The sequence below is a fragment of the Heliangelus exortis genome, chromosome 21, assembly GCF_036169615.1.
Source record: "Heliangelus exortis chromosome 21, bHelExo1.hap1, whole genome shotgun sequence".
Lineage (NCBI taxonomy): Eukaryota > Metazoa > Chordata > Aves > Apodiformes > Trochilidae > Heliangelus > Heliangelus exortis.
In genome coordinates, this window is record NC_092442.1 from 8,996,830 (window position 1) to 9,022,892 (window position 26,063).

Sequence of the window (26,063 nt, forward strand, 5' to 3'; positions counted from 1 at the left end):
TGGCGCTTGGTTTCAGAAGAATAAACAAGTTGAAAGCTCAGTGTTTAACCTGACCACCTGCAGCAGCTTTCCCAGGAAAAATTGTAGGTTATTCGTTCATTAAAATTGGAAAAAGCCCCTCCAGCTACAGACACCCCTCTACAACCACCGTGAGGATATGGGAGAAGGAGGCATGAGGTCATGAAGGATGCAGAATTTGATGAAAATTTAAATTTTGCTTCTATAAACAACAAAACCACTGGGAGAACTGCTCCAGTCCTTTACTGCCTACTAAGGAGCAACACAGACACTCATCTAATTAATGTGTTCCATCAGCATCTTTACTGTGACCAATCCTCTTGAAAAGGTTGAATGTCATGAGGTTAAATTGAAAACAATTATTAACTTAGCTTGTGGCACAGATTGTTGCTAGGTAAGTCTAGAGGGCTGCTGCCAGTCTCTAGATACTGCTCACCCCCAGGTACCCACTGCAAAATTTCAACATCAGTTACAGCAAAGCTTTGTTGCCCACAAGTTACATCCCATGGACACAGAAATAAATTCTTGAAGGACCCACGTTGGACAAAATGTTACTTTCATCTGCTAAGATTGTGCTGCACCCATGGGATGGATGAAAGACAATTCCACATTTTCAGAAAGTGTACAATTCCCCCCTTCTAGGATTTCTGTAACCATGGTAACAGGCCTGATTTCAACCCATGTTTTATTGTTCTAGCAGTAAAGAATTAGATTCTATAAATAACACCCTAGCCACTGGAATAAAACACTGGCCTTTTACTACCCCATTAAAAAGAAAAAAAAATGCAGGTTATATATTGCTGCAGTGAAACATTCAGCATCAAGTGCCAGGATCAGTTCATCCCATCAGTTGTGGGATGTCTTGTTTTGCAAGGCCCAGAGCCCCAGGGAAAGGGGAACAGAATATTCAGTTTTTTGTTGAATTCAAAATAAAGATGATTGTGCTCAGCCTTAACAGAACTTCAGGTTGAAATTAAATAAAAAAGGCACCCCCATCAAATTTTCACGTGTTTTATTGAAGTGAACATACACATGGTCCACATACTCAATGAAAAGAGTCCAAATAATTTAAGAAGTTATGTTGAAAGGTATTAGCAGCACCATCAGTATTGGAATAGCAGAAAATCCATACTTCTGTGGGGCATACAGTTATGCCTGGGTAAAAATGCCATCATTTATAAGAGGGGAGGGGAATGGCTTTATAGGATGCTTTGGGGAGTTGGAAGTTTCCAAACACACTTTTTTTGCTAAATACTTTGATGATTAATGTTACAAAAAATACCACTAAGTAAGATACTGCATAGTATTTTAATTGACAGAAAGAAATCAACATTGAGCTGTGTAAAGCAAGACTCAACATCTCTGCTTCCACGTACATTTCATTTCTGAGTAGAGAAATCTAAAATTTAAAAACAAAATATAGACCTAGTGTATTCTAAAAAGACACACTTTAGGTGGAACATATAGTACTACGAAAATACATATCTTCCATTCTGTTTAATAATTTACTTCTGTTAAAAAGTTGTGAAATTCTCATCACAAGGAGCGTATACAAATTCATGACCTCAGTAAATTAACAAAAAGGATTTTTTCTTTCTTTTAAACAAGGTTTAGCCCCGCTGTAACAATTATACAAGGAAGAAAAGAGACTACATTTATATGAAGGAATACAAATTTACACACATTTTACAGTGACTTATACCCTACACATCTACAAAATTCACAGTTATAATACAAGCAAGTACAAGGCTGGGAGATAAAGCTGTTCGATACCAAAAAAAAAAAAAGTTTCCTACTTTAAAAAAAAAAAGACAAAAGGGGAAGAGTTTCAAACTTCTGCACCAACTTTCCCAATTTTAAGCAGACCAAAACACTTTTCCTTACACACAGGGGCCCTTCAGCACACACAGACTGCTTTCCTGGGCGGGTGGAAGAGGGAACTGCTGAGCTTCTTCTGGCCCCGCAGGCTGCGCCGCATCGTCAGCTTGGCCGAGTTCTTGCGCTGCGGGGCCGGGGAGATTCCTTCTGCTGGGACACTCATGGCACGACTCAGGCCACGTCTTGGCTTCTTCACAGCTGGGCCAGAGTTGGATTCTTCCAATGTCCTTTTAAAGTTTGCTGTGGGTGCCCTCTCGGCGTCTTGGGTTTTTGTTTGGCCGTTAGGGGACACCTTGAAGCCTTTTTGGTCCGTGCCTGAATTTGTGGAGTTGGAAGGGGAGAGGCTGACTGACAAACCATTGCTGTAGGATTCCTGTGTCCTCAAAGCCAATGCTTTGCTGCTCTTCTCCTCCTGGGGGCCTGAATCTTTCAGGGTTGCTCCTGATGAAGGGAAACTGCTTTTGGCAATCTCGTTTGGCAGCTCTAAATATTTTTCTGAGATCGTGTTGCTGTGCATGAGGGGAGGAACAGGCTCAGAAGCGTTCAGTCGTGGCCACGGATCATCTTCTAAAAGCTGAGGGGAAAAGAGAAAAAAACTATTTAGGCATAAATATCATTATTTCACATGCATTATCCTTTGAGGGTGAGACAGCGTGTGACAGAACTTATCTGAACTTTATCAGGGACAGAAAAATCCTACTCCAAAATGAGTTCTCTTTTCTCCACAATGCCAGGTAGAAACAGATTCAGACTGTGGCTCTGAAACTTGATGTTTTGTGCACCCCAGCTTCAAATAAGAATTTATTTCAATCACTCAGTCTGTGAGTGTCTCAATGGCAGACACTTCAACTTTCCATTCAGAGGCTGTACTCAGCCTCCACACCTTTCTTTTTGCTGCCCCCCTCCTTCAGACAGTGCAACACACACCTGTACTGCCTTCCCAAAGCTTTTACACACCAGATGGCCAAACACTACTAGGGCAAACAGCTGAAAAAGCCTTCTGACCTTTGCTACATTTACAATTCTCAGTTACTGCATAACCAGGCTGAGAAACTCTTTTTCATAGGTGTCCTGATTGCACACAGAAAAGTGAAGCATGGGACAAAGCCATTCTAAAAATAGAGTTACTGTTTGCTATGTGAAGTAACATTTTGTTGCCTGGTTTTGCTCTACAACTTGTAAAGAAAGCAACTCCAGTGCTCACAGCACATCCCTCCACTCTCCCTGAAGCACCCTGAAGACAGGCTGCTCCCAGGATGATGTCCCAAGAGCCAGGGACACTTCAGCTACTCAGCTCTCCTGCACCTGAGATCTGGTTTTCCCTCATTCTTGGTTTTCCCAACAAAAATGGGGACAGTACTTGCTTTCACTAACCACAGAGGGATTATGAAAACGAGCATTTATGCAGTGCCCTGGAGATACAAATTATGACCTTATTAACAATTTAATTGTGAGGAAATCCCTAGGTACTCAGCAACTCCTTCAATAGTAAATTTTGAGGCCATGTTACTGTTTTTACCATCACTGTGAGGTAAATAGCAAGGACTGTTTTGAGAAAATAATATGCTAAACACTGAAATGCACACACAGCTGAATCAGTAAGGCAATGTAACATTTCTCCTTTTTCCTGGTATGAGTAATTGAGATGGGACAAGGCTTTGGGAAGACAAATGAAATCAGAGGGTGGGCTGCTAGAAAGTGCAACAAGAAAAGTTAGGCATGAACCACCAATTCATTTCTCAGCAATCTAATCCATCCAACTTTACCACTGGCCTCAGGTATATTTGGATTAATTTACTGTTAGTCCTTGTTGCCAGAAGGATATGCAAATGAGACACACTTCTGTTTAATAGAGAAACTTTTATTTGAATTGTTTTGGAAGGTAGCAGCTGTCAAGAATCAAGGCAGTCCGTGCTTCTTGCAGTTCTCTGGAGATAACAGTGCAAGTTTCCTTTCCATTGCCATGTCCTCATTTTGCTGAACTGTCCACACAAGATTTTCCTAAATTTTAAGTTCTTTTCATTTATTTTGCTACACTGGATGAAAGGGAAGGAGACAGAAAGGTTGAGTTTGCCTTTTTATTAGCAGCTTGTTTCTACCATGGGAATGTTAGGGACTCCCTTTCCAATTTTTGCTTGCTTTTTACTTTGCCCAAAGGACAGTTATCCAGAGATATTACAGAACATCAAAGGACTGTCCCTTAAATTAAAAACAGATGGTAATTACTGAAACAAACATCCACTCTGCAGTTATTACAGGGAAGAAAAAAAAACAAAAAACCTTCTCAACAGCTCTGCTTTATGTTAATGGTTAAAACTTCTAACCTGAAGGAAGACCTTGTATTACAGCATCTTTTCCTCTAATGAGGAACATTAAATCAACTAGAGGAAGATAAGATCTCTCAATGCAGAAAGAAAACATTCTTTACAACAATATGTGTTTGAAGACATTAACCCATGGGTTACCTTAAAAAAAATCCCACAACCAAACCACACCAAGATGAAGAACACATCCACAGGCAGCCTGCAATTCACCAGCTGTGCAAGCTGTAAAAGTACATGGCAAGGCAGGAACACAAGCTGTCACCCAAATTAGTTCTCCGTGGGGACATACTGGGGGTTTTTTTTCTTTTTTAAACCTCTGATCCCCACAGTCTGATCCCTCCCGTTCAATATCCAACTTCTGATTTTGTGGGGGATTTAGGAAAACACTTTTCGGAAACAGTGCATTTAAAGTTGTGTGACCTCTAGGCATGATGTTACAGTACTCAGTTCTACACTGAGGACAAAATACAAATCAACAGCTATTAATAAATGAATAGGACTGTAAGAGTTGTGAAAAGGTATCTCTAAATTCACTATGAGACATTTATCCTTTAATACTTTGTCTTTAGTGTTCCAAAGACTTTTAAAAAACATGGTTAAAAGTTAATCTGCTTCCCCAAAGCTTTGTACATGCAGTTATTTGCAATGTGGCCTGTTAATTGCTGTCAAATTACTGTCCAATAGCTGAAATGTGTTATCTAGCCATATATACTGCCCAGCCCACTGCAGTTAAAACAAAAAAATCAACATTCAGTAGTTAAGTTGATAGGTCAGTCAGTTTCTAAAAGTATTACTTCAATCATTGGCAAAGGTCAGTGTGATTACCCTAGTCCCTGATCCTACACATCTCAGTAAGCTGCATAAAAAGAAGGAACTCCCAGGAGAAAAGGGGAGAGTCCATCCAAATTCTGTGGAACATTTAACACGCTGAAAAGAGACGTTACCTTGACAGTGGGGGTACAGCAGCGAGAGGGAGTCATGACATTGGGATCAGGGCTGCTGTAGCAGGGACCTTCTGCCAAGTTGAGATACAGCTCTTCATCATTTTCCAAGTTGGTTTTGCCATCCTGCAGCGGGGAGATGCAGATGACAATGACACTGGTGTTGTCTGCACGGAGCATGCGCTGCCGCCACCGGCCCAGCGCTCTGTTCACCAACATCTTGGCACAGGACTGGCGGTGCTCGCCCTGCACGGGTACAAGAAAGGGGCAGAGAAAGCAAATCAGGACCACTTGATAAAAGAAAGAGAGTTTCTACAGCCCAGCCCAAGAGCTGTGGGCCCACATCCCATCTGCTCAAGTAGCTCGCTTCAGAAAAACGGAGGGAATGTTGATTGAACTGTGTCTGTCTTCTCAGTAACCTTAAAATCAGTTTGCAGCAGTGTCCATGGGTAGGTGGGGGCTTTAATCCATAAAACTGATGCAATCACTTCCATAAATAGCCTGGTTATAACATACCCTGCAGTCACCCAAAAATTCTCTCAGGGGGCTGGCAGACTATTTACTATCTGATGCTCCACTACATCAATTCTCAACTGCTTCGGCAAATAAAGCAGAGAAGAGTTTAATTCAGACTTTAAACAAATAATGTAAATCCACTAAACCAAATCAGGACCACTTGATAAAAGGAAGAGAGTTTCTACAGCCCAGCCCAAGAGCTGTGGGCCCACATCCCATCTGCTCAAGTAGCTCACTTCAGAAACATGGAAGGAATGTTGATTGAACTGTGTCTGTCTTCTCAGTAACCTTAAAATCAGTTTGCAGCAGTGTCCATGGGTAGGTGGGGGCTTTAATCCATAAAACTGATGCAATCACTTCCATAAATAGCCTGGTTATAACATACCCTGCAGTCACCCAAAAATTCTCTCAGGGGGCTGGCAGACTATTTACTATCTGATGCTCAGATGCTCCACTACGTCAATTCTCAACTGCTTTGGCAAATAAAGCAGAGAAGAGTTTAATTCAGACTTTAAACAAATAATGTAAAACCAATAAACCAAATCAGGACCACTTGATAAAAGGAAGAGAGTTTCTACAGCCCAGCCCAAGAGCTGTGGGCCCACATCTCATCTGCTCAAGTAGCTCACTTCAGAAAAACGGAGGGAATGTTGACTGAACTGTGTCTGTCTTCTCAGTAACCTTAAAATCAGTTTGCAGCAGTGTCCAGGGGTAGGTGGGGGCTTTAAACCCTAAAACTGATGCAATCACTTCCATAAATAGCCTGTCACCCAAAAATTCTCTCAGGGGGCTGGCAGACTATTTACTCTCTGATGCTCAGATGCTCCACTACGTCAATTCTCAACTGCTTTGGCAAATAAAGCAGAGAAGAATTTAATTCAGACTTTAAACAAATAATGTAAAACCAATAAACAGTGGTCTGCACTGTAACATACATCTTAATGTGAAATAAATTTCATTTTCAGACAATATTTTGTATAATATTATTAGCTAAGGACAAGTCATAATCTTTATAACTCACACAAGTTACTCTGGTAGTCAAATTTCCCCAAAATAACAATAATTTAACCAATGTTAACAAGCACAGTACGAGCCACATGGTAACAACTTACACACTGTGGCAAAATTATGAAGAAGCTTAAGCTACACCACCATTGTCAGGTACTTCTCATACATGCCAGACTAAGCAATTTTTAGGAAAAAAAGGTATTAAATGTCCACAATGACTTCTAGCCACTGCTCTCACCATGAAGTAGTTTTTCTCCTCGTGATCCTGGCACATGGAGATGGCATCTTGAGGTGGGATCATGTTCCACAGTCCATCACTGCCAAGGATAATATATTTATGCTTCTGGGGATCAATTGTGTGCACACTTGTGTCAGGTTCAGGAGACACAACAAATTCACCACTGTAGAAGTCGTAGCTCCAAAGATCCCCTAGTGAAGAACAATTTGGTTTTGAACTGTTATGTTGCACATGAAAATATTCATCTTAGAAACCAGAGAAAAACATTCCCATGAAAACAGCTGCCACCAGGCTCAAGTCACCAGCAGTAACACAGTCACTTCAGCACAATCACTGCTCCCCTGCTGTCACTCTCAAATTGTATTTATTAACCTCTAACAATTCAATAAAAACACACTCAAACCAATCCACGTTTACAGGAGCTCTTCGGCTCTCCTGAAACTCTCATTTTCAGAAAAAGAGGAAATAATAGATTTTAATTTAGATACGGAGGTTTCACTGCTTTCTAGGTACTCATCTATCTCAATAACTACAATTCTCCTTAAACAGAAGTAAAGCCTTATTTTGTTGAACCCATAAACTTGCAAAAATCTGCCTTTCCAGTTCTTGGTACAGTTTAAACACCGGAGAACAAAATCCTCACCTCTCAGAGGGAATCATGGAACTGTGTCTAGAACTAGGCTGGGGTTTGCTCCTTCTCCAGCATCAGCATCACTTTCAGAGCCACTCAGTGCTGTGTTAAAGCCTCTTCCCAGCTGAACACCATGTGCCAAATTTTGGAGTTGGAAAAAGGCCACATGAACACAAGTAGTTTTCCTGTGTTCCAGCAGGAAAGCAGAAAATGAGAGCCTCATGCAGTGAACCTTTCTATTTTTAAATCTTTCTTGCTGTGAGAATGAGTTTGGGGTCACCTTACCAGTAACTGAGCTGAATCTGAGTACCACATTTCAACCAAAACATCTATGGGTTCAAATGCCTCCTCCAAATAAAAACCACTCTGTCATAAAAATGCAGTTCCAAATGCATTATTGGAAAAAAAGAAAAGCTTTATCTAAGGTTGGGCCTTAAAAGTACCTTGCACTAACACCTTCTCTTCCTTTTTAACTTCATCCACTGCTTCCTATGGCCACATGCAACTAAGCAACATCACTATTTGCAACCACTGGCTACATTTTTCTGTGCAGCACACATAGCTTTAAAAGTGGAAATTAATTAAAATGTCAGACTTGAAAAGCATACAGAAGCTTAAGAACTACAGCTGAAGAGCAAGGTTTTGTCAGGGTTTTTTTTATTTTCCTTTTTGTGGGCTTCAGAAAGCATGCCCACAGCCTTCACCACCCTTTTCAAGATAATAAATAAGCTTTTTGTTTTCCTACTTCCTTCCATTAGCTTTGCCTTAAGCTATCAACTGGTTGAAAAGACTTTTCCAGAATCAGTAAAGGGAATACTTCAACTCAATTAGTGCACCATAGCAAGCAGAGATGGTCCATCCTCATTAAAGTACCAATTCACCTTCACTGCAGCAGACAAACACATGCTCCTAATAAGTGCTAATTAAAAGACAAGTCTGCTTGTGTAGAGGTGCACTCTCCCTCCCAGACTCCCAACAAAGCAAGCCAGCTGGCAACAACATCAAAATAAATACTGTGACAGAAGAGTTGAGCTCCAGCACAGTAATTATTGCATATGAACTGCCACAAAAAGTCTGTGCACTCAGAGTTCTTCACATCATACCTGTCATGGACACAGCAGGTAAAAATAAACAAAAATAAACTCAGGATCCTGCAGCAACTAGATCTTGGAAGCAGCAGCATTAATTTCCAACACCCATAATATTTTTATGCTGTTATTAGCTGGCTTGTTCATACTTGTTTAGGAGAAATGACAAATGTTATTAGCTGAATCATTTCTTTAAAATCAAAAATACCGTGCTGCGTGATAAAAATAACCTGATGCTATTTAATTTTGGTTCATCTACATCCATGTCATCATTCCCATCTGCTGCTCTTCCTGGGGAAACAGCTGAGTAACAACCAGACCAGGGACTGGAAGCTCCAAGACTAAGTTTATTAAACATGCTCTTTTTTTTTTTTTTTTGCAAAACATTCTTTCAAATATTCTCCTGTAGCACCACCTCTGTCAAAGCAGCATTCCAAGTTTGCTGGAATCTCTGAGACCTGAACCTCAGTTTTAAATTCAACTGTACTCATCATCTAATCAAGCTCAAAAATGTCTAGGAAATACACAATATTTACAAAGTTGTATGATGGAACAATATTAACGCTCAATCAAGTATTGGCTGAACAAGTCCAGACAAGTCTGGAGCTAGCAGAAGTTAACTGGGGCTCTAGAAGTCACAAACAAAACAATCAAGCTTTTGTTCTTTGACTCCCACAAATAGAAGCTTATAGAAAAATCCAGATTCTTCCTTCCCCAGCCTAGAAGGATCCAGCCAGTACTCCCAGGAACTCAGTCTGATGAAGCAGACAAGTGACCCCTGCCAGAAACTTGGAGTAACTCTCCCAGACAGATCCTTGAAGTCCAAGCCACTAAAGGCCAACCCATGACACTTCGGTGAGGCACTATTTCTTTTTTTTTTTTTTTTCCTAAAGGGCAGAGCACTTACAGATCAAGCCAATGCTTTTTAGAGCTGCTGCATAGATAGAATACTGATGTCAGCTGTGTAGCTTTCTCTGGCCAGCTGGAGAGCACTGCATCCACAGAGCCTGAGGTTTTGACAACCTCAGGAAAAGTCACTTTAACATGACACCCTCTGATACAGTTCTGGGAAGGAAAAAAGGGAGAGAACAGTAAGCCAGAAGGCAACCTATACTTTCTCCTAGACTTTTCAAAGGGTTTGGAAAGCTTTCATTCTGTCCCAGAGCAAGCAGACAGACAAGTGACCCTTTAGCAGATGGGAGAGCCAAGACAGCAAGATGATGTGATATGTCAAAAGCTAATATTACAGCCCTGGAATGGCAGGCTCTCAGCCTCCACTCTGTGAGCCATACTATTTTTGTTTCAAATTAAAAAACAAATGTTTACAAAACTTAAAATCTTGTTCTTGAAAAATTTACAACAGGAATATTTATTTTCTTTTTAGCATGAGGCTTTCATGTTTCTTTTCCAAACAAAAATAAATCTGTACTAAAGTAGATCTTCCAGAAAAATCATACCTCTTAGTCATGGCTTGAACTAGGCCAATATACTGAGATCTACACAAAAATTACATTCCATCTCACAAAGTGAAATATAGACATTTGAAATAATATGCTAAAGGAGCAGGAAACTCATTTAGCTTCCTATAATAAAAGGCTTGTCTGCCTACCATTACCTTTTAAAATACAGTGAAAAAACCCTACTTGTAACTCAGCTGCTGGCAGGAAAATACTTGAAGTTACAAACAAAAACACCAATCATATAAGTAGACTGGATTGGATTAAGCTCAAAGCTGCCTTACAGCAAAAGTATGTCCAGGAATCATATAAATCAAGTCTTTCATTTATGTTTCTGCAGCATGCTGCTTTGAATACAAAAATATCTTTTGGTTTTAATAGAGAGGAAAACAGTTTACTTTTATAAGTCAGTCCAAAACAAAAAAAAAACCTAGTTTGATTAATCCCAGATCTTGTTTAAATCAAAGTTTTATCTTCAACGTCTGGGAGTACAAAGAGCAGAACTTCCTTTTTGAACTGCCCATGTGCCAGTGCTGCTAGGAAGTGAGACAAACCTCAGCAAGGACACAGGCAGGAACCACTTAAAACCATTCAGGGCTGAGCTGGGGGGGGAAAACATTTCCACCAAAATTCAGGGGAGCCACAAGAGGGCATCTTCACAGCAGCCTGAAGATGGAAGCAACGCGATGTCCCCTTCACACAGCCTATGAATGGTTGAGGATTGCTCAGTCTGAGGGAAGAGGACAAAACTGAAGGTAGCAGCAAGCAGAAAAGTTCCACAGAAGAGCTTGAGGCTTTAAAATTTTCCCTACTCCTTTAGGAGTACTTTTTTTAGGATTGGCTTTTCCATCCTATTTCAGTCCTGTTGAAAGAATGCCACCCTCAACACTATATAGGAAAGGAAAGCCCAGGCAAGAGAACAGCATTTCAACAGCAATTTAGAGAAAGCACTGCATTTAAAATGATGAATTAAAAGCTGCTCATAAGGCAGTCTTCACCATGACTGCTCATCTCTGTGTTAGCAAAATCAGAGAGAAAAAAGCAGCTCCTTTCCCCAGGACATGCAGACATCACTGTGCTCACAGGAGCCCCACACCACCTACACCTTCTGAGTGCCACAGAGTCACTGTCTGTCTGCACAGGGAGGCAAGAGCCAACACATGGTGCAATGGAATGCACAGACTCTTCAAAACACCCAGGTTCCAGGATGCCTCCTTCCCCGTGGCATCTGATTACAGTCTAAGGAAACTAAATGCTCTTCTGATCAGAAGGGGCAGCAAGTCCTCAGGTGAGCAACCCAGAGATACTCATGAATCCTGTGCCATCTCTCCCACAAGGTCAATTGGTATGAAGAAAAATGTTTTTTAGAACAGGTTAGCAGAAGTGGTAATGTTTAAAATGCAGAGTACTCTGCTACAGTTTAAAATATTTCATTAGAAGGCTTGAAACTTGTATAGAGTAAAAGCAACAGAGACAGAATGAAGCCTAAATTTCTGACTTGTTATAGAGATATAAATATATTACAAATTACTGAAATGCACTCATTACTGTCATGTGAAGCAGCAGTAATAAAAAGCACATACCACAAATGCTTATTTTGGGGAAGGAAAACACTGCAGAACAATCAGAACAGCAAAGGGAATGTCAACAGAACTAATCTGGACAGAGGGACTTCTACTGCCCCAGTCTCCTTTCTGCTGTCCAAGTATTTGGCCAATGCAACACTTTTCCAGTGCTTTATTCCTGCTATTTATAAAACCTTTACTGTACTCCTTACACTGAGTGCTAGACTGGAGGAGGGATGAGACTACATCAGTGTATTTTAAAGTGTTGCAAGAGAAAAGACAATTTAAAAAAAAACAACAAAAAGTGTTCCACATTCGAGGACTTTTTTAAATGGGAAGATTATCTGCTGACAGACAGTAAATTCACAACTCCAGGTTTCTCTCCATGGTGCAGAGTGTTGAGAAACTCTTGCTCCCCTACTTAAAAATTCTTGGCCAGTCTGGGATCTGCATGGGATTTCTCTCAAGAATAACAGCAGAGGTTGGCATTTGCAAAAAGAATCAGTGTGCTAGACCTTAGTGGGACTGACTGGAGCATTGGTAACCCCTGGATGTCAACACTGACAGTTATTACTCTGCTTGGAGAGGCTCCAAGGCTGCAGCACTGTGCCAGCCAGGGCAGCAACCTGGGAGCCAGCCAAGAGGTCAGGGAGGCCTCAAAGTGTGAATGCAAATGGCTTTGGTGGTGGTAGGTCTTTTGTGAGCAGGGTAAGGGGCATGCTGGCCACTGAAAAGTTAAATCCTGTTTCCAAACTGTGAGCGTCTGTGCACCATCTGGGTCCCCACAGGGTGAGCAGCTTTGTGCCTTCCTCCTGGAGATTTGTCACACCTCAAAAGGGGATGGGAAGAGGCTCCTTGGAGCAGGCAAACACCAAATCCCTGTCACATCATCCCCCTCTTTCTCCCTGATCTGAAGATGCCAAAGCCCTCTTCTAAACTTTCAAGTCTGCTAACTTTTAAAACCAAAAATTGTTTAAAAGATGGGTGTTTTCGTTCCTTGGACCTGAAACTCTCCAGTAACCCTCTTTATCCATGTAATGAGGAAAAAAAAAATGTAACAGAGGTCTGAGAAATGAATCATTCCTTGTACCCCCATCTGCACACACAACCCAGCTGAAGCCTTTTGTTCAACTTGCTGAGAGCAATCAGATCAAAAGTCATTGAGCTATTAAGACAACCAATAAATTCACAATAACAGGAGTGAAAGATTCACCAAAATTAAGCATAGGATTATTGTAATCTATGAAGAATAAACACAAACTTCTGCAGAGAAGGGGAAAAGAGGGATATGTTGCTCAGTGGATGAAGATGTCCATTTGCTTGTTATTTATTAACTCTGAGGGATTTCCCAAACTCTCAGGTCAGTTTCACTGACTCATAAGCATCCCTCTTGCCTAAAATATGACACATAATAAAGACTTGTAAGATACAGAGAAGAATGCTCATAAAATTAAATTTTATTCTGTATTAAAAGATCACCATTCAGCCACCTAACCACTTCTGCCTCCTTCCTTGACAGACAGATATCTTTTCCAATGTTACCACTGAAAAATTCATAACAGCACTGGACAAATCCATGTGGAACAGATAACACTGCCTTTAAAATAAGACACAGCAATGCTATAAAATTATCAAGACAACCACAGACTCAGGAACAGACTGTCCTCATGACACACTGCCAGCTGATCTAGGAACAGTGACAACACTATCATGTAACTGTCCAAGCTTGCCAAGAAGGAATCAAGTCACAGGGCAGTTTTCACAGGTGAAAAAAAAAAAGGATACTGCATTTCCATAAAATCAAACATACACTGGGTATAGCTTCATTAAAAAAAAAAATCTTTGCTGGAGCAAAGGGAGGAGGGAAATAAAATTAACTACAGAAGATCTGAATTCTGCAATAAAATTTAAGGAAAAAACCTGACCAGAAAACACTAATACTCACAAACAAGACATAGCCAAAGATGAATTTATGAAGTCCTTCCCAAAAACCACTCATATCAAGTCTGCTAGGCACTGTGACATGCCTTTTTTTGTCCTCCCAATGAAGTGCTCCTCAAAGATAGTTTCCCATTACTAATGGGAAAGCTACAGAAAAAAGACTTGACTTTCATCTCTTTATTCATTCCGTGATAAGAAAGAGATCCACCACAAACAGAAAAACAAAGTAAATTCATGTGCTATGCAGCAGAACTTACTCTTCCTACCATCTAGTTAAAAATGAGTCTCACTATTTTAGTAATAAAAAGACAAATGTGCTCTCCATCTTGGAGACACATACTGCTTTGTACATTTTTATTTGCAACAGAGGTGAAGCATCACCCTTATAAGACCAACATTGAAAATCCTGCATGTTACAGGGTGATTCCTTCACTTGAGGACACCTTTTACAGCTTGATTTGAAAAATGAAATCCACATTGTATCAAAAAAATGCTTCTAAAAGGCCCAAACTTTCAGAGGGCCTTGTAATCGAGGCAAGAAAGTAAATCCCTCTGAACTATGTTTGGACAAACCAGGATCTAGCTCAGTTCTGGTGGCCTGTCTGCAGTGGTGTCTCACTTTCCAAAAGGGGCAGGACTCACCCAGTGCTCTGGCAACTGCCAGGAAGGGGATCTGGTCAATGACGGTGCTGCGGCGCACGGGGCCGTTGTGAGTCACACGAGGTCTCTTCCACACAACACGATTGACACCAGACTTGTTGATCACACTAAAAGCATCAAGAAAAGAGGCAAGGGTTAAAAAGGACTGGAAACGAAAGCATGAAATTTAGTTATGCAAATGGAGGGATGTCAATGTGGAGTCAATAACAACAGCACCCTCCGGGAAGTCCGCAGCGCAATTAAATCTCTCCGAGCACACCCGGTATCACTTAGATAGTTTCATTTCATGTGAAGCCAAAGGGAAAACTGAGACATGAAGGGCAGAAGAAAAAGCAGGGGAATTAAGACCTGGAAGAAATTCTGGCTGGCTGCAACAACCAGATGTAAGAGTATCTTTTTTATCTGTCAGAAAAAAAGCAAAGCTGAATTTGCTTTCTTCAGATGAGGACCATCAACATCAACTCGCTTGGGTGCAAATATCATGGAGTTCCTCCCTCAGTTTTCTCCATCTGCCAAAGTTTGGCAGTGAAGAGCAGCACAGTACAGTTGAAAAAACAAGAGAAGGGAGCAGCCTTCTGTAGGGATTTCCTTAGTGGTGCAGCAGCACCAGGCAGAAATAAAAGAGGAATTGTTCATGGCTTTTATCTGCTGAAAGCAGAAGATGGGAAGGAACAGCTCTGTATTTGAATGTTAACACCTGCTCCAAGGCACTGGGTTTACTTCTTACAGGTGGCATTAAAAGGATCAAAAGAGAAGTCACAGAGCAAGTATATGGGGCAGCTGTTATTAGACAGGGGAGGCAGGGAGGAAAGAGGAACAGTGAGGGTATGAGCCATCAAGAAAGCAAAGGAAATGGAACAAGGAACCAGCAAACCTTGGTCCCAACAAGTTAAGAACTAGATACTTAAAAGCTAGCTTTTATCCAAGGAACAGTCATTGGTAATTAGAAACTGAGAAGCTCTGGAACAGCCTCAAGATTCCTCATACTGAAGCTATTCAAGATGCACTTCCTGAGACTTCAAAGGCCTTAACAACAAGGGCATGTTTAGCTCCATCCTCTGGCATGCACAGTGCCAGAGTCACAAAGACCACATCCCAGAGATCAATCTCATCCATTTGTACAACTAATGACCACACAAAGCTAACTTCAGCTAAAAGACAACCTCATCCCACACTCAGACTGCTATGAGGAAAGCATCTTTTTTAACAGAAGATTCAATTATGCTTTCTCATTAACTTTCCCCCATTCTCTCTCATGAAAAAGAAGACATTAATAAGCACAGCTACATAGTTCCACTTCACAACAGCCTGCAAAAGCCAGCTTGGGAATAACAGAAGCAATTTCTTTTTCAAAGTAAAAATTTCTGTTTCAAAGATTTTTTTTTTTTAACCACTTCTGCTGATACCAAGTTCCAGGGAACACTTCTGTGAAGCTTCAGAGACTTTCCATCTCTGAAACACACAAGTTGGATACCTCTAGGTTTACAAGTACTAACTTAGCAGTGCTGCAAGTTAACCCTTCTGAAAACTACCACCCCTACAACAGCCAAGTGATCAGCTCCCACCTGCCAGCAACACAAATATCTGCAGGTTAATGACAGGTTTCTCACAGCAATGATGTCAACAGGAAAACCTTCAGCAACTGCTGCCTCTGAGCTGCTAAGAGAAGGAAACCATGCCCACCAAAACCTGAGAGCTCTGGTGAAGCCATGCCAAACACTAACCCTGAGGTTTGTCTCCAAACATTTGTGCCCTGCCTGCTTTCCTCCTTGGTCCCAGGGAACACACATCAAGCACAGAGATGTTCTAACAGCTGCCAGCTCATGACTGCAAAGAAATCACTAAAGATACACCTATGAATGCAGTAAGCACTTATTTAAACACAGCAAATAAGTTATCTTGTTTCAAATCTAAGATTTGTTTTATTTTCCTTAAACAGAACAGCTGCCATTTTCACCTCAGGATTAATGCAGAATGCATGAGAAATTACAGGGTGTTTTGTCAAAGCTGCTGTGTTTCCACCAACTGACAAAACAGGTATTCCAGAGCTGGTACCATTATCCATACAAAAAGGCAAGTTTTTTCCCCTTAAGAATTTAATGAAAAATAGATGAAATATCTTCATTTACAGAGTTTTTAGTGAACCTTTAGAACTGTAACCACACCTCAGCTGCATGGGAATCCACCACAAAATTAAAATTCTGTTTATACCATAAACTATGAATAAAAAGCACAACTCTGTAACCATGGATCACTAATTTATTCACCAACAAGCTGGAAAGAAAACAGAGCATAGAGAGAGAAGAAATATAAACAGATTATAAGATTCACCAGCTTGCTTGCCTCCTCAAAAACCAGCAAGACTATGCCTAGTTCAGCCAGGGAGACACAAACAGCACTCAGAGATCAAATCTGAATTAAAAAGCAGTTACCTTCCCCCAAGCCTTTCAATTCTCTCCCTTTCTTTGGGAAGTTCTGGCTTGTGGTCCTGTGTCACCTCCACAGCTCTCACGAAGTCATCTTTGGGGTCATCCTGGACTCCAAGCACCACTCCTGAATCACCAACGTGAGCCACGTACATCTTTGAGCCACGGATAATGACCACACTGGCAGTAGTTCCTGAGGTGCTTGGCAGCCCTGTCATGGTCTTTGGCCACTCTGCTGCAATGACAAAAATAAAGAAAATAAAAATACCTTTGGTTTCAGTTCTGTGGAACTGGGACTGTTTCGAAGCTCAAGGTGAAAAGTGAATTCCAGAGGTTTGTGTCATGTCACAGCACAGTGTGTGCTTAGCTATAGGATGGCAAACCACTCAGGCCCCCCTGCTTTCATAACATCACTCATTTTTTATATAAAACCAGGATCAAAGCACTGAGATTGGACTCAAGAAACCAACTCCTCCAGTGTAATACTGCAAGCATCCCTAGAATATGGGGAAAGGTGTGCTCCCTGGGTGCTGGACAGGATCCATCAAGTGGTGTTAAGATCCACTGTTCATTTCCCTGCCTGAAGAGGTAGAAACATTATAAATTAAGTCATTTTGTCTAAGCATTTCACTGGTAATGAGGTTTTTTGTGCATTCCTAATCCCCTCAGAAAGGAACTAATATATTTCTATATGCTGAAACACATTTTAAGTTGAATAACAGCTGTTTTATTCCCATTTCCTCCTAATGCAGACTACCTAAGTATGCTCTCCATAACCCAACATCACACCTCCTGCAGAAGATATCCCTTGAATTTGGGACAATGAAATACTTCACTGTGAACCATGCATGGGAAACATCCTTTCTCAACTGCTTTGCCCTCAAAACACTAAGGGTCATTTCCTCTTACAATACTCTCCAAATTTCTCTTCTTCCAAAACTCCACAAGTTATTGAAACAACACCTCAATGAGGAACGGTGAGCCACACCAGTCCTCCTCCCTAGTTCAGTACCCTCAGAAAACAGAATTCAATTTGGCAGTTATCACTTGATTTCAACTGTCAAGAACAACCTCATGTTTCTTCTTCACTGCACCCACTCATGTCTTCAGACAAACTAGGAAGGGAGACTCATCTCCCTGTCACTTTCTATCTTCTGCACTTCACAAGTCACACTTGCACAGTACAACAGAAAAATTCCCCTGTGGAATCCTGGTTGCAGGAAATACCCAAGCCAGACTGCCAAAGCACTCTGTTGTTTATTTTCCTAGGGCACAACAAACACAGAAGAGAAAAAACTGAAAGCAAAATCAAACCAAACACAATCAGGCCTTCCTCACTGTGAAAATATATTTCTAACTTCTCCACTCTTAAGCACAAACAAAAGATTGGGAACTTCCTAAGTTCTAGTGCCACTGAACTATGCTCATATGCCCAAGGTAAGAAAAGAGGGGACATGGAAGATGTGCTGAAGGAGAAGCAGAATTTTTGAGACAGTCTGGTGATAAAAATGGTGATAAAATGGTGATTCCCATTTCCTCTCTTAAGATACCCAGCAGAATTTCAACATTTAAGTCTTAACATGGAATTTGTGTTCTAAATCCTAAAATACACTTTCTCCCTAGGAGTAGCTTTATTTGAAGAACACAAACATTCAATCAGCTTATTGCAAGTATTTTGTCTGTGGATATCACATCTAACACATTGCAAATGAGGGAGGAAGCCAAGTGGTAATGAGGACTTCAACCACACACTTAACAGAAAACAAGCTGCAACTAATGAGTTTCTGTCAGTGTAACAACCTCTCAATAGCAATAAAATATATTAGAGAGTCAAATCAGTCTTTATGGGAATGAAGAGCACAGAGTGTGAAATCACCCACTTGTGAGAAAAAGAATGATACAGCAGCCTCAAATTTTAGGCTTCAACAGAAACAGAAATTAGATCTGCCTATATCTAGGGATTTCAGTTTATGGCTTGCTCCTGTTTAGAGATAAATATTCTATATAGCACAGCATATTTCTCTCTAGAGATTCTATCTCATCAGACACTAACAAAATCATCACAACTCCTGAGCTCAAGTATTAAAAGGCACCCAACTCCCCCACGTATCAGGAGCATGATTTTATCAATCTTGTAACTAAGCAATATGACATTTTCCTGAAGCAATTTTCCCTCTACCTGAAAAGCACCCCCCTTCACTCACTTCTGCAACTTTGAGCTTGTGAACTCAGCTGCTTCTGCAGCTGGCATGTCAGCCAGAAAATTGAAAATGTCACCTGCTGCCTAGGAGAGGAACTATGAAGTGTTTTGCTCCATGAAATTTGATGTGGTTGCATCTTTTCTCCCTTTATTCAGTTGGAAAAACACACAAACAAACAACCATTTTAGAGTAAACTAGATGGAACCCCTAAAACAAAACATATACAGGACACTGACATGAAGAAAGCTTTCTCCCTTCCCCAATACTACCATGATCCAGAGAGAGAAAAAAAAAAAAAAAAAAATCACCAAATGCAACTTTAAAGAATCTTCTTGCTACTTTGTTCTTGTGTTTAGATGCAAAACAAAAGACAAATATTGTTGGGTTTTTTTTTTAAGTCTGTATTTCTAAGATACCACAATAGTCTAAACAATCAGGTATGAGCAAAAGGCATTTTTCCTGAAGAAATTAACTGAGCATATATATTAATTAACAGTTAAGAGCAACAGTACTTTGAACTCTTCCTCTGGTAGAAAGATCAGCTCTGGTTGCCACTCTTATTTAAATACACATATAACACTTTTTTCCAACCTGACCAGCCACCAGCTTCAATAAAAACCATAAGCTTTCTCTGAAGCACACAACTGGCATTAATAGCACAATTAAATGCCATCCACTTTTGAGTTTATAACATCACATCAATAGGTTCATAGCCAATTATTGCCCATTCTTCATACCAAACCAATCTGACTGATTAAGAGATCTGAAAAATCACATCATTTCTGGAACAGAGTGGTGCACAGTGCCCCAGCTGCTGCAGATGGAGAGGAGGAGGTAAATCCACATCTGTGTCTCACAGGGTACTGGCACCATTGCCCCTTGCAGGCTCTCACAGTACCTGCCCACAAAATAGGACATTTTCCAGTTTCACAGATGCACTTCCCACCCTTCCAAGAAAAAAAGCCACACAGTGCTCATGATATCTGAAGTTAGCTATTTATAATCTGGTTGTCCCTCACAACACTTGACAGTTTCACAAGACAAATCCATGGAGCTTTCCAGGACTCTTAAGTTATACACAACTTGACATAACTTCTTACTTTTTTCACCCTTTTTCTGGTGTAGAAAATGGTTAAAAACAAATCCCCCACTCTGAACAGAGTATCTGTTCCAGGACAATATGCAGCCTACACCTAGACACCCCATCTGTCACAGAAAAGCAAATTCTCTGGCATAGTCTAGAGAGCAAATTCACTTATGATGGTTCATGTGTGATCTGCAACTGCTCCAAGACAATTTTTTTTGGTTGTTTGGTTTTTAATTGGGAGGGGGGGATGCTCTACTCCTGTTTATTTTTGATCATGAGTCAATTCATTATTCATTGGAATTCATAATGATTCATTATTCTTGGAATCAAAAATTGCTGAAGAATGTATTTAATTTTTATTTCACTGTTTTTACATAAAGTTGAACTACAATACTAACTGGTTTGATTCTAAAACTCTTATTAAACTTCAAAAAAATGTCATGTAAAGTTTTAATACAGCAACAGACCACAAGAAGTTTTACATTATCCTGAAAATCTGCAATACTTCTGGTGGTTTAGGTCCTTTTCAGGTAAGAATAAATCCATAAACTCTTAAGCATTTCTAAAAATAATCCTGAAATTACAACTTCTCAATGAAAATTACTGAAAACCTTGTTAACACAGGAGATGAAAATATTATTTGACTTTTATTGCTTCAATTAAATTTAATGGGAAGTTATGACCAGAGCAGAAGCATGCAACTCTTTCTAAACTGTAACTAGTAATGCTGAAAAATGTTTTTAATAGTATCAAGCTAAATATAACACTTAAAAATGAGTTCTTGGCTACACAAATAATTAATTGCCAAAGAAACATCAAACTATTCAATCCTCAGTACAGGGCACACCAAAATCTGGGATTTCCTGGATATGCTTCTGGTGAACACCTTTCCTATCACTGCCAGACTTAGGCTTCAAGTAAGAGCTTCTACTCCAGAATCTCTTTATCATACAGACAATTTTATTACTAGATAATTAACAAAAAAGTTGTTAATGATGACAAAAGGGTATTTTGCAGGTTTAATTTTTCTGCTGTTCCCCTCATCAACATTTTTCCTTTCCAGCACAGGAGACACCCACTGGGACAACCCCACAGCTTCCAAGAACAGAGCAGCTGAGTAGGAGCTTCTCTTCCCATGGCCATCAACTGGAAGCAAGACTCCACCAAAAAACCCAAACCACCCTGGTACAACATAACAGAACACCCAGCTCCTTTTCATTCCCATGGTGTCACCAACACACAAAGATCTGCTCTGCATATGCTGATATGGAAAATTATTTACCATGAGTAAAATTTACACTGGGATTCCATAACACAGGAGTTATGAACTAGATATAGTCATGGGTTTGTCCCAGGAAATTCTAAGTGTTAAGCACATGCAGCAGAAATTAGTAAGAGCAAACATGCTATGTAGAGGAGTTTACTATATAGCCTACCTAAACCTGTCATCAAATGCTCACAGCCAGAGCTATGTTGTTTCTCACAACAATTTAAATTGGTTCCACAACCCAAGTACTATTTGCTAAACACTCAATGCTAAAATAGTATTTCCTGCATTCTGTCACTTCACACCACCTCTCTCCATTTTCCATTCACACATAAGAGTGATAAATAACATGCTACTAGACAACTAAACTCCTTATCTTTTTCCCCCATACCATCTTTCCCCTATTCACACATCTTTGTACCATGCTCATGTGCCACTCGATCCTTCTCCAAGGTTGTGGTCAAGTTCTGGTCCTTCTAAAACTCACTTCCCTTCTGTCCCATATCAGTGTGCCCTCAACCTTGCTATTCCTTCCCCTGTATATTCTCAACTACCTGGTATTTGTACAACTTCTCTATTTTGCTATTCAAGAAAAAGGAAAAAGAAAACGAAACTGTTTTGACACTACAACCTCCCCCACACACCAGTCACTTCGTTGAAACCTCAGGGTGCTCTAAATGCAATTCTTGCTTTTTCTGTCTGCCTCCCAAGCCCAAGTGTCAGAGTGGCTGTCTGGGGTTTGTATCCAATTTCACTGCGTTGCCCTCCTGCCTGTCTGTCTGTCTTCATACCCTGTGCACTGCTCCAATATTTTTCCCTTTCTGGGGCTTTTTGAATACAGAAATGAATATACAACACACTATACATTATATATGAAGAACTATATTCTAAGCCATAACATTCACCTTACCAAGAGAAAAAAAAAAAACCAACCAACCAAGATCCTCTCCAGAAATTCAGTTCTGCAGTCTCACCAGACCTCAGGGAGAAGCAAAAACACAAGCAGGGTTACTGCCACCTCCCTGCTCACTCTCCATTACCCTTGCCTATTTAGGACTCCAACTTCTAATCCTACTGCAGTTAGGCCACCAATCTATATAATCTTCAGGACACTGTGTTTTCGGTTTTGTCAGATACTCTGCACATTCCCTGGTGCTCAAATGATAAAATGAGTGAATGATTACCCTTTATGAAACAGCCACATCTTTAACCCTTCCATTAGGACTGTACAGAAACACTTGGAATCAAGACACAGGGGGGAAAACACTGTTCCTGCACATTAAAGGTTGCTGAAATTATTTTCTTTTTCTTTCTCACAACACTCTGGACAAGGGCAATCTAAGGGAGGGGTTCCATGCAGCTCCTCAAGGCAACACGATGAAGACCTCCCAATAAATCTTATTCAAACGTCTGACTTGCAACACCCTGAAAACAAACTGCAGCTCTGTAATCACACCACCTTCAGCCACACACCACAACCAGCCTGCAATTTGTCCTCACCCTTTGCTTCTGCCTTTTCTCCCACAATCTGCTCTCCGGTTTTTCTTGTTTTACCGAATTACTTCATTCAACACCTTAAATCGCATCCCGCTTTTTCCCCCCTCCCTATTCCCAGCTCACAGACGGTGCCCCCAGCAGCGATGGAGCCTTTCAAGCACACAACTCACAATAGTGCCAGGGGGAGAGCAGAGGGGGGGAGAAAGAGGCGGCTAACAGCGTCCCACGCTCAGGGAAAAGCAGCACAGGGGGAAAGGGAGCGACCGGCGGCTCGGGGGTGGGTGGGCAGGGGGATTTGCTGTCCCCTTCGTTCTCATCCCAGGGCTCTACGGAAAGGAGAAGAGGAACCCAAGGGAGAGGCACGGCCGGGCGGAAAGGCCGCGGGCCGGCAGCGCTCCCCCGGCGGGGACAGGGCGGGAGGGGACGGGACCCGGCTGGAAAGCGTCGCTCCCCTGGAACTTACGCAGTTTTTTCCACATGGCCCGGTGGCAGGCGATGAAGCCCTTGCGCAGGGCCGCGCACACCTCGGCCGGCTCCGCCGAGCCGAAACCCTTCTGCTTCTTGATGAAGCCCCACAGGTTCTCCCGGGCGAACTGGGCCGCCTCCCGCCCGCCGTGCCCGTCGCAGACGGCGAAAAAGGCCACGGAGCGGCGGGGGCGACGGCCGGAGCCGGGGCCGGGCGGCAGCGCGTCCTCCTCGGCCGTCCGCGGGCTCCCTCCCCGCCTCCTCCCGCTCTCGGCCAGGAGGGGCTCGGCGAGGCGCGGGCCTGCGGGCGCCGCTCCGCCTTTGTGCGCGGGGCCGCGCTCCGGTTCGGCCGGCGGCGGCGGCTCGGGCTCCACCACGATCTGGGTCACGTCCTCCATGTATTTCCTGCCACCTTGGTCGGAGTACACGCTCACCCCCAGCGAGTACAACCCCTCCATGGGGGGGTGGGGAGAGGCTCGGCGCGACGACGACGCCCGCCGCTCCCCGCCCGCGCTGCTTCCCCGCCGGCCGCCGAGCGCTATTGTTGGTGTCGGCGGCGCCGCTCGGGCAGGGCCGCACCGCCCGCCCGCCCCCGGCGATCCCCGCCGAGCCCAGGGCCCGGGAGCCGCCCCGCGCCGCAGCGCCCTCTGCCGCCCCGCCGCCCGCACCGCGCCCCGCAGCGCCCCGGCCGCCACCATGGCGCCGCCTGCCGGCCCGCGCTGCGCGGAGTGCGGGGAGAGCGGCGCGGGTGCGGTGCGGGGCTCGCAACCCGCGTAACAATGGTTTCCACGGGCGACTCGCTTGGAATCGGCGGGACGCGGTGGTGCGGGGTTTGGGCTTAGCGCTTCCTCCGAGTTTCGTTTTTCCGGCTGGAGTTGCGGTGAGGGGGTTTTCCCCGCCCGAAGCCCCCTTCCTGCTGGAAGCTTCGAGTAGATAAAGCATCGCTGGATTTTGAAGAAATCCCCCCAGAGTCAGTAAAATGGCTCAAGTGCTGCCAGGGCTTTGGGGTTCCTCCCATTAACCACGTTAAAGTTAAGAACATTGAAAAAATAAGAAACACATCAAAAGCTGGAAATTCAGGTGCCTAGGGATTTGAAAACCTGTTATAGTTATTAATTCCTACTAATCCCATTAGGTAACTACCTCTTCCTGCTTTCCAGGTGTTTATACTATCAGATCAAACATCAGATCACCAGCCAAACACAGAATTGCTTCTCAAGTTTCACAATAAACTGTTTTATAGAAGTACACTTGCCACATATATGTTGAAATACAAAATATCCCTATTTTATAGCTGAATATGTGTAGCCAGAGATGATGTTCTGGAAGCACTCACACCATTCCTGACAGGTAATGCTTTCCTGAACAATTCAGACTGGAAAATCATAGGCTGCTCCAGGACCAGAAACAGATTGACTCCTACCCCTATGGCTTTATATAAGCATAGTCTATGTACTTTGGTATTTAAAAAGAAAGAAAAAAATAATTAGTTACAATCAAATCATGCCTTGTTCAAACTCCAAGGTATTTTTGCCTCTTCGTTGATGTCCAAGTATTGCTTTTGCCTTTTCAAGTGGAATAAAGTGTCTCATTTCTGTCAACACTTTGACAGCCAGAACAATGCCACCATACAGAAATCATACCTGCTCTCATAAATTTAATTAAATTACAATACAGTGAAGATGTTTTTGTGTGCAACAACTGCATGCTCAAAGCTGACACTGGGAACCAAAAGTGCTTCATGATTTACAGGACACACAACCAGCACATCTTCCAGAAACCAACCCATATTCCCTAATTTTCTCCTCCACAGGAAACCTCAAGTCAACTAAAACACATACTTTTAGAAATAAAAACTTACATATAAGTGGAAAACTCAGGAGAAAAAGCTTCTAATAAAGATGAAGTTTGATGGAAACTGCAGTTTCCACACCCACTACCTAAGTGATAGACAACAACTGGAGAGCAGCTCAGCATTTCTTCACCCACTTCTTGGTCATGTATAAAAACAGGGAGTGCTTTTCTTGTTTTCATACTTTAAGAACCAAAAGCTAAGCAGAAACCAACCATGGTCCCCCAGATAGTGCTCAAAATTGAAAGCTTTTTTAATGTAATAAGAGTAACAATACTTCAACATAAAAGGTTTTTAAACCGAACACCACCAGATATTTACCTGACCTTGATGATAGCTTATTCTCATTTTGGCTAACATTTATTGAAATTAATCTATTTCAGAAGGGCTGTACAGGTATGATTATTGCTTGGTCTGGTTCAACTAATTAAAATAATTTCTCAAAACTAAAGGCCACCTTTTGTTTTGAGAGTGGAAAGCGTTTAGTTTTTAACTGTAGTTTAAAAAATTCTTAAATGCACTCAAACTAAAATAAATTACATTTTGGAAAAAAAAAAATGAGACCATCTTCAGCCAAAAAAAGATTAAGCAGCTGTACTTTAAACCCAGATTTAACTGTGGGGTTAGCTGACATCAGAATAAAAGTGACCTGAGCTGCTAATGCATCACACAGCCTGCCCTCTTCTTTGTAATAGCACACTTTAAATTTACACAGTTTTATTAGGTAAAAAACAGGATTCATTTTGTCTAACAGATGAAAGATACAGATTTTCCAATAGCTCAGGCACATAAAAAGCTCATAATCTTGGCACAGAATTTTTAATCACAGCCCCTCCTGGCTTTGGCAAACCTGGGTTCTGAAAGCCTTCATTTGCAAAGCCCCTCAGGTGACTCTGGGGACAAACCTTCGTGTCTTGGTGCTCACAGCCACCTCATCATCTTTCTCCTCCCTCTAGCCCCTGAGGAAGCTCAACAAGGCAAGCTGATAGGCACCAAAAGTTAT

General features: G+C 41.9%; 1 protein-coding gene across 2 annotated transcripts; it reads right to left on the reverse strand.

Annotated features, from left to right (window-relative positions):
* Positions 1-1,013: 1,013 nt before the first annotated feature.
* On the reverse strand, positions 1,014-23,953 carry PPM1D (protein phosphatase, Mg2+/Mn2+ dependent 1D). Of its 2 annotated transcripts, none has more exons than XM_071765273.1 (6): positions 23,207-23,953; positions 16,698-16,923; positions 14,248-14,372; positions 6,924-7,114; positions 5,165-5,407; positions 1,014-2,470 (listed from the first exon to the last, which is right to left on the reverse strand). In XM_071765273.1, exons 1-6 carry the CDS (start codon positions 23,904-23,906, stop codon positions 1,916-1,918), a joined length of 2,040 nt encoding a protein of 679 aa, XP_071621374.1. In that variant the 5' UTR covers positions 23,907-23,953; the 3' UTR covers positions 1,014-1,915. The 2 variants fall into 2 exon arrangements, with proteins under 2 accessions (XP_071621374.1, XP_071621373.1); XM_071765272.1 differs by having other exon boundaries at positions 16,698-16,926; positions 23,207-23,949.
* Positions 23,954-26,063: the final 2,110 nt, after the last annotated feature.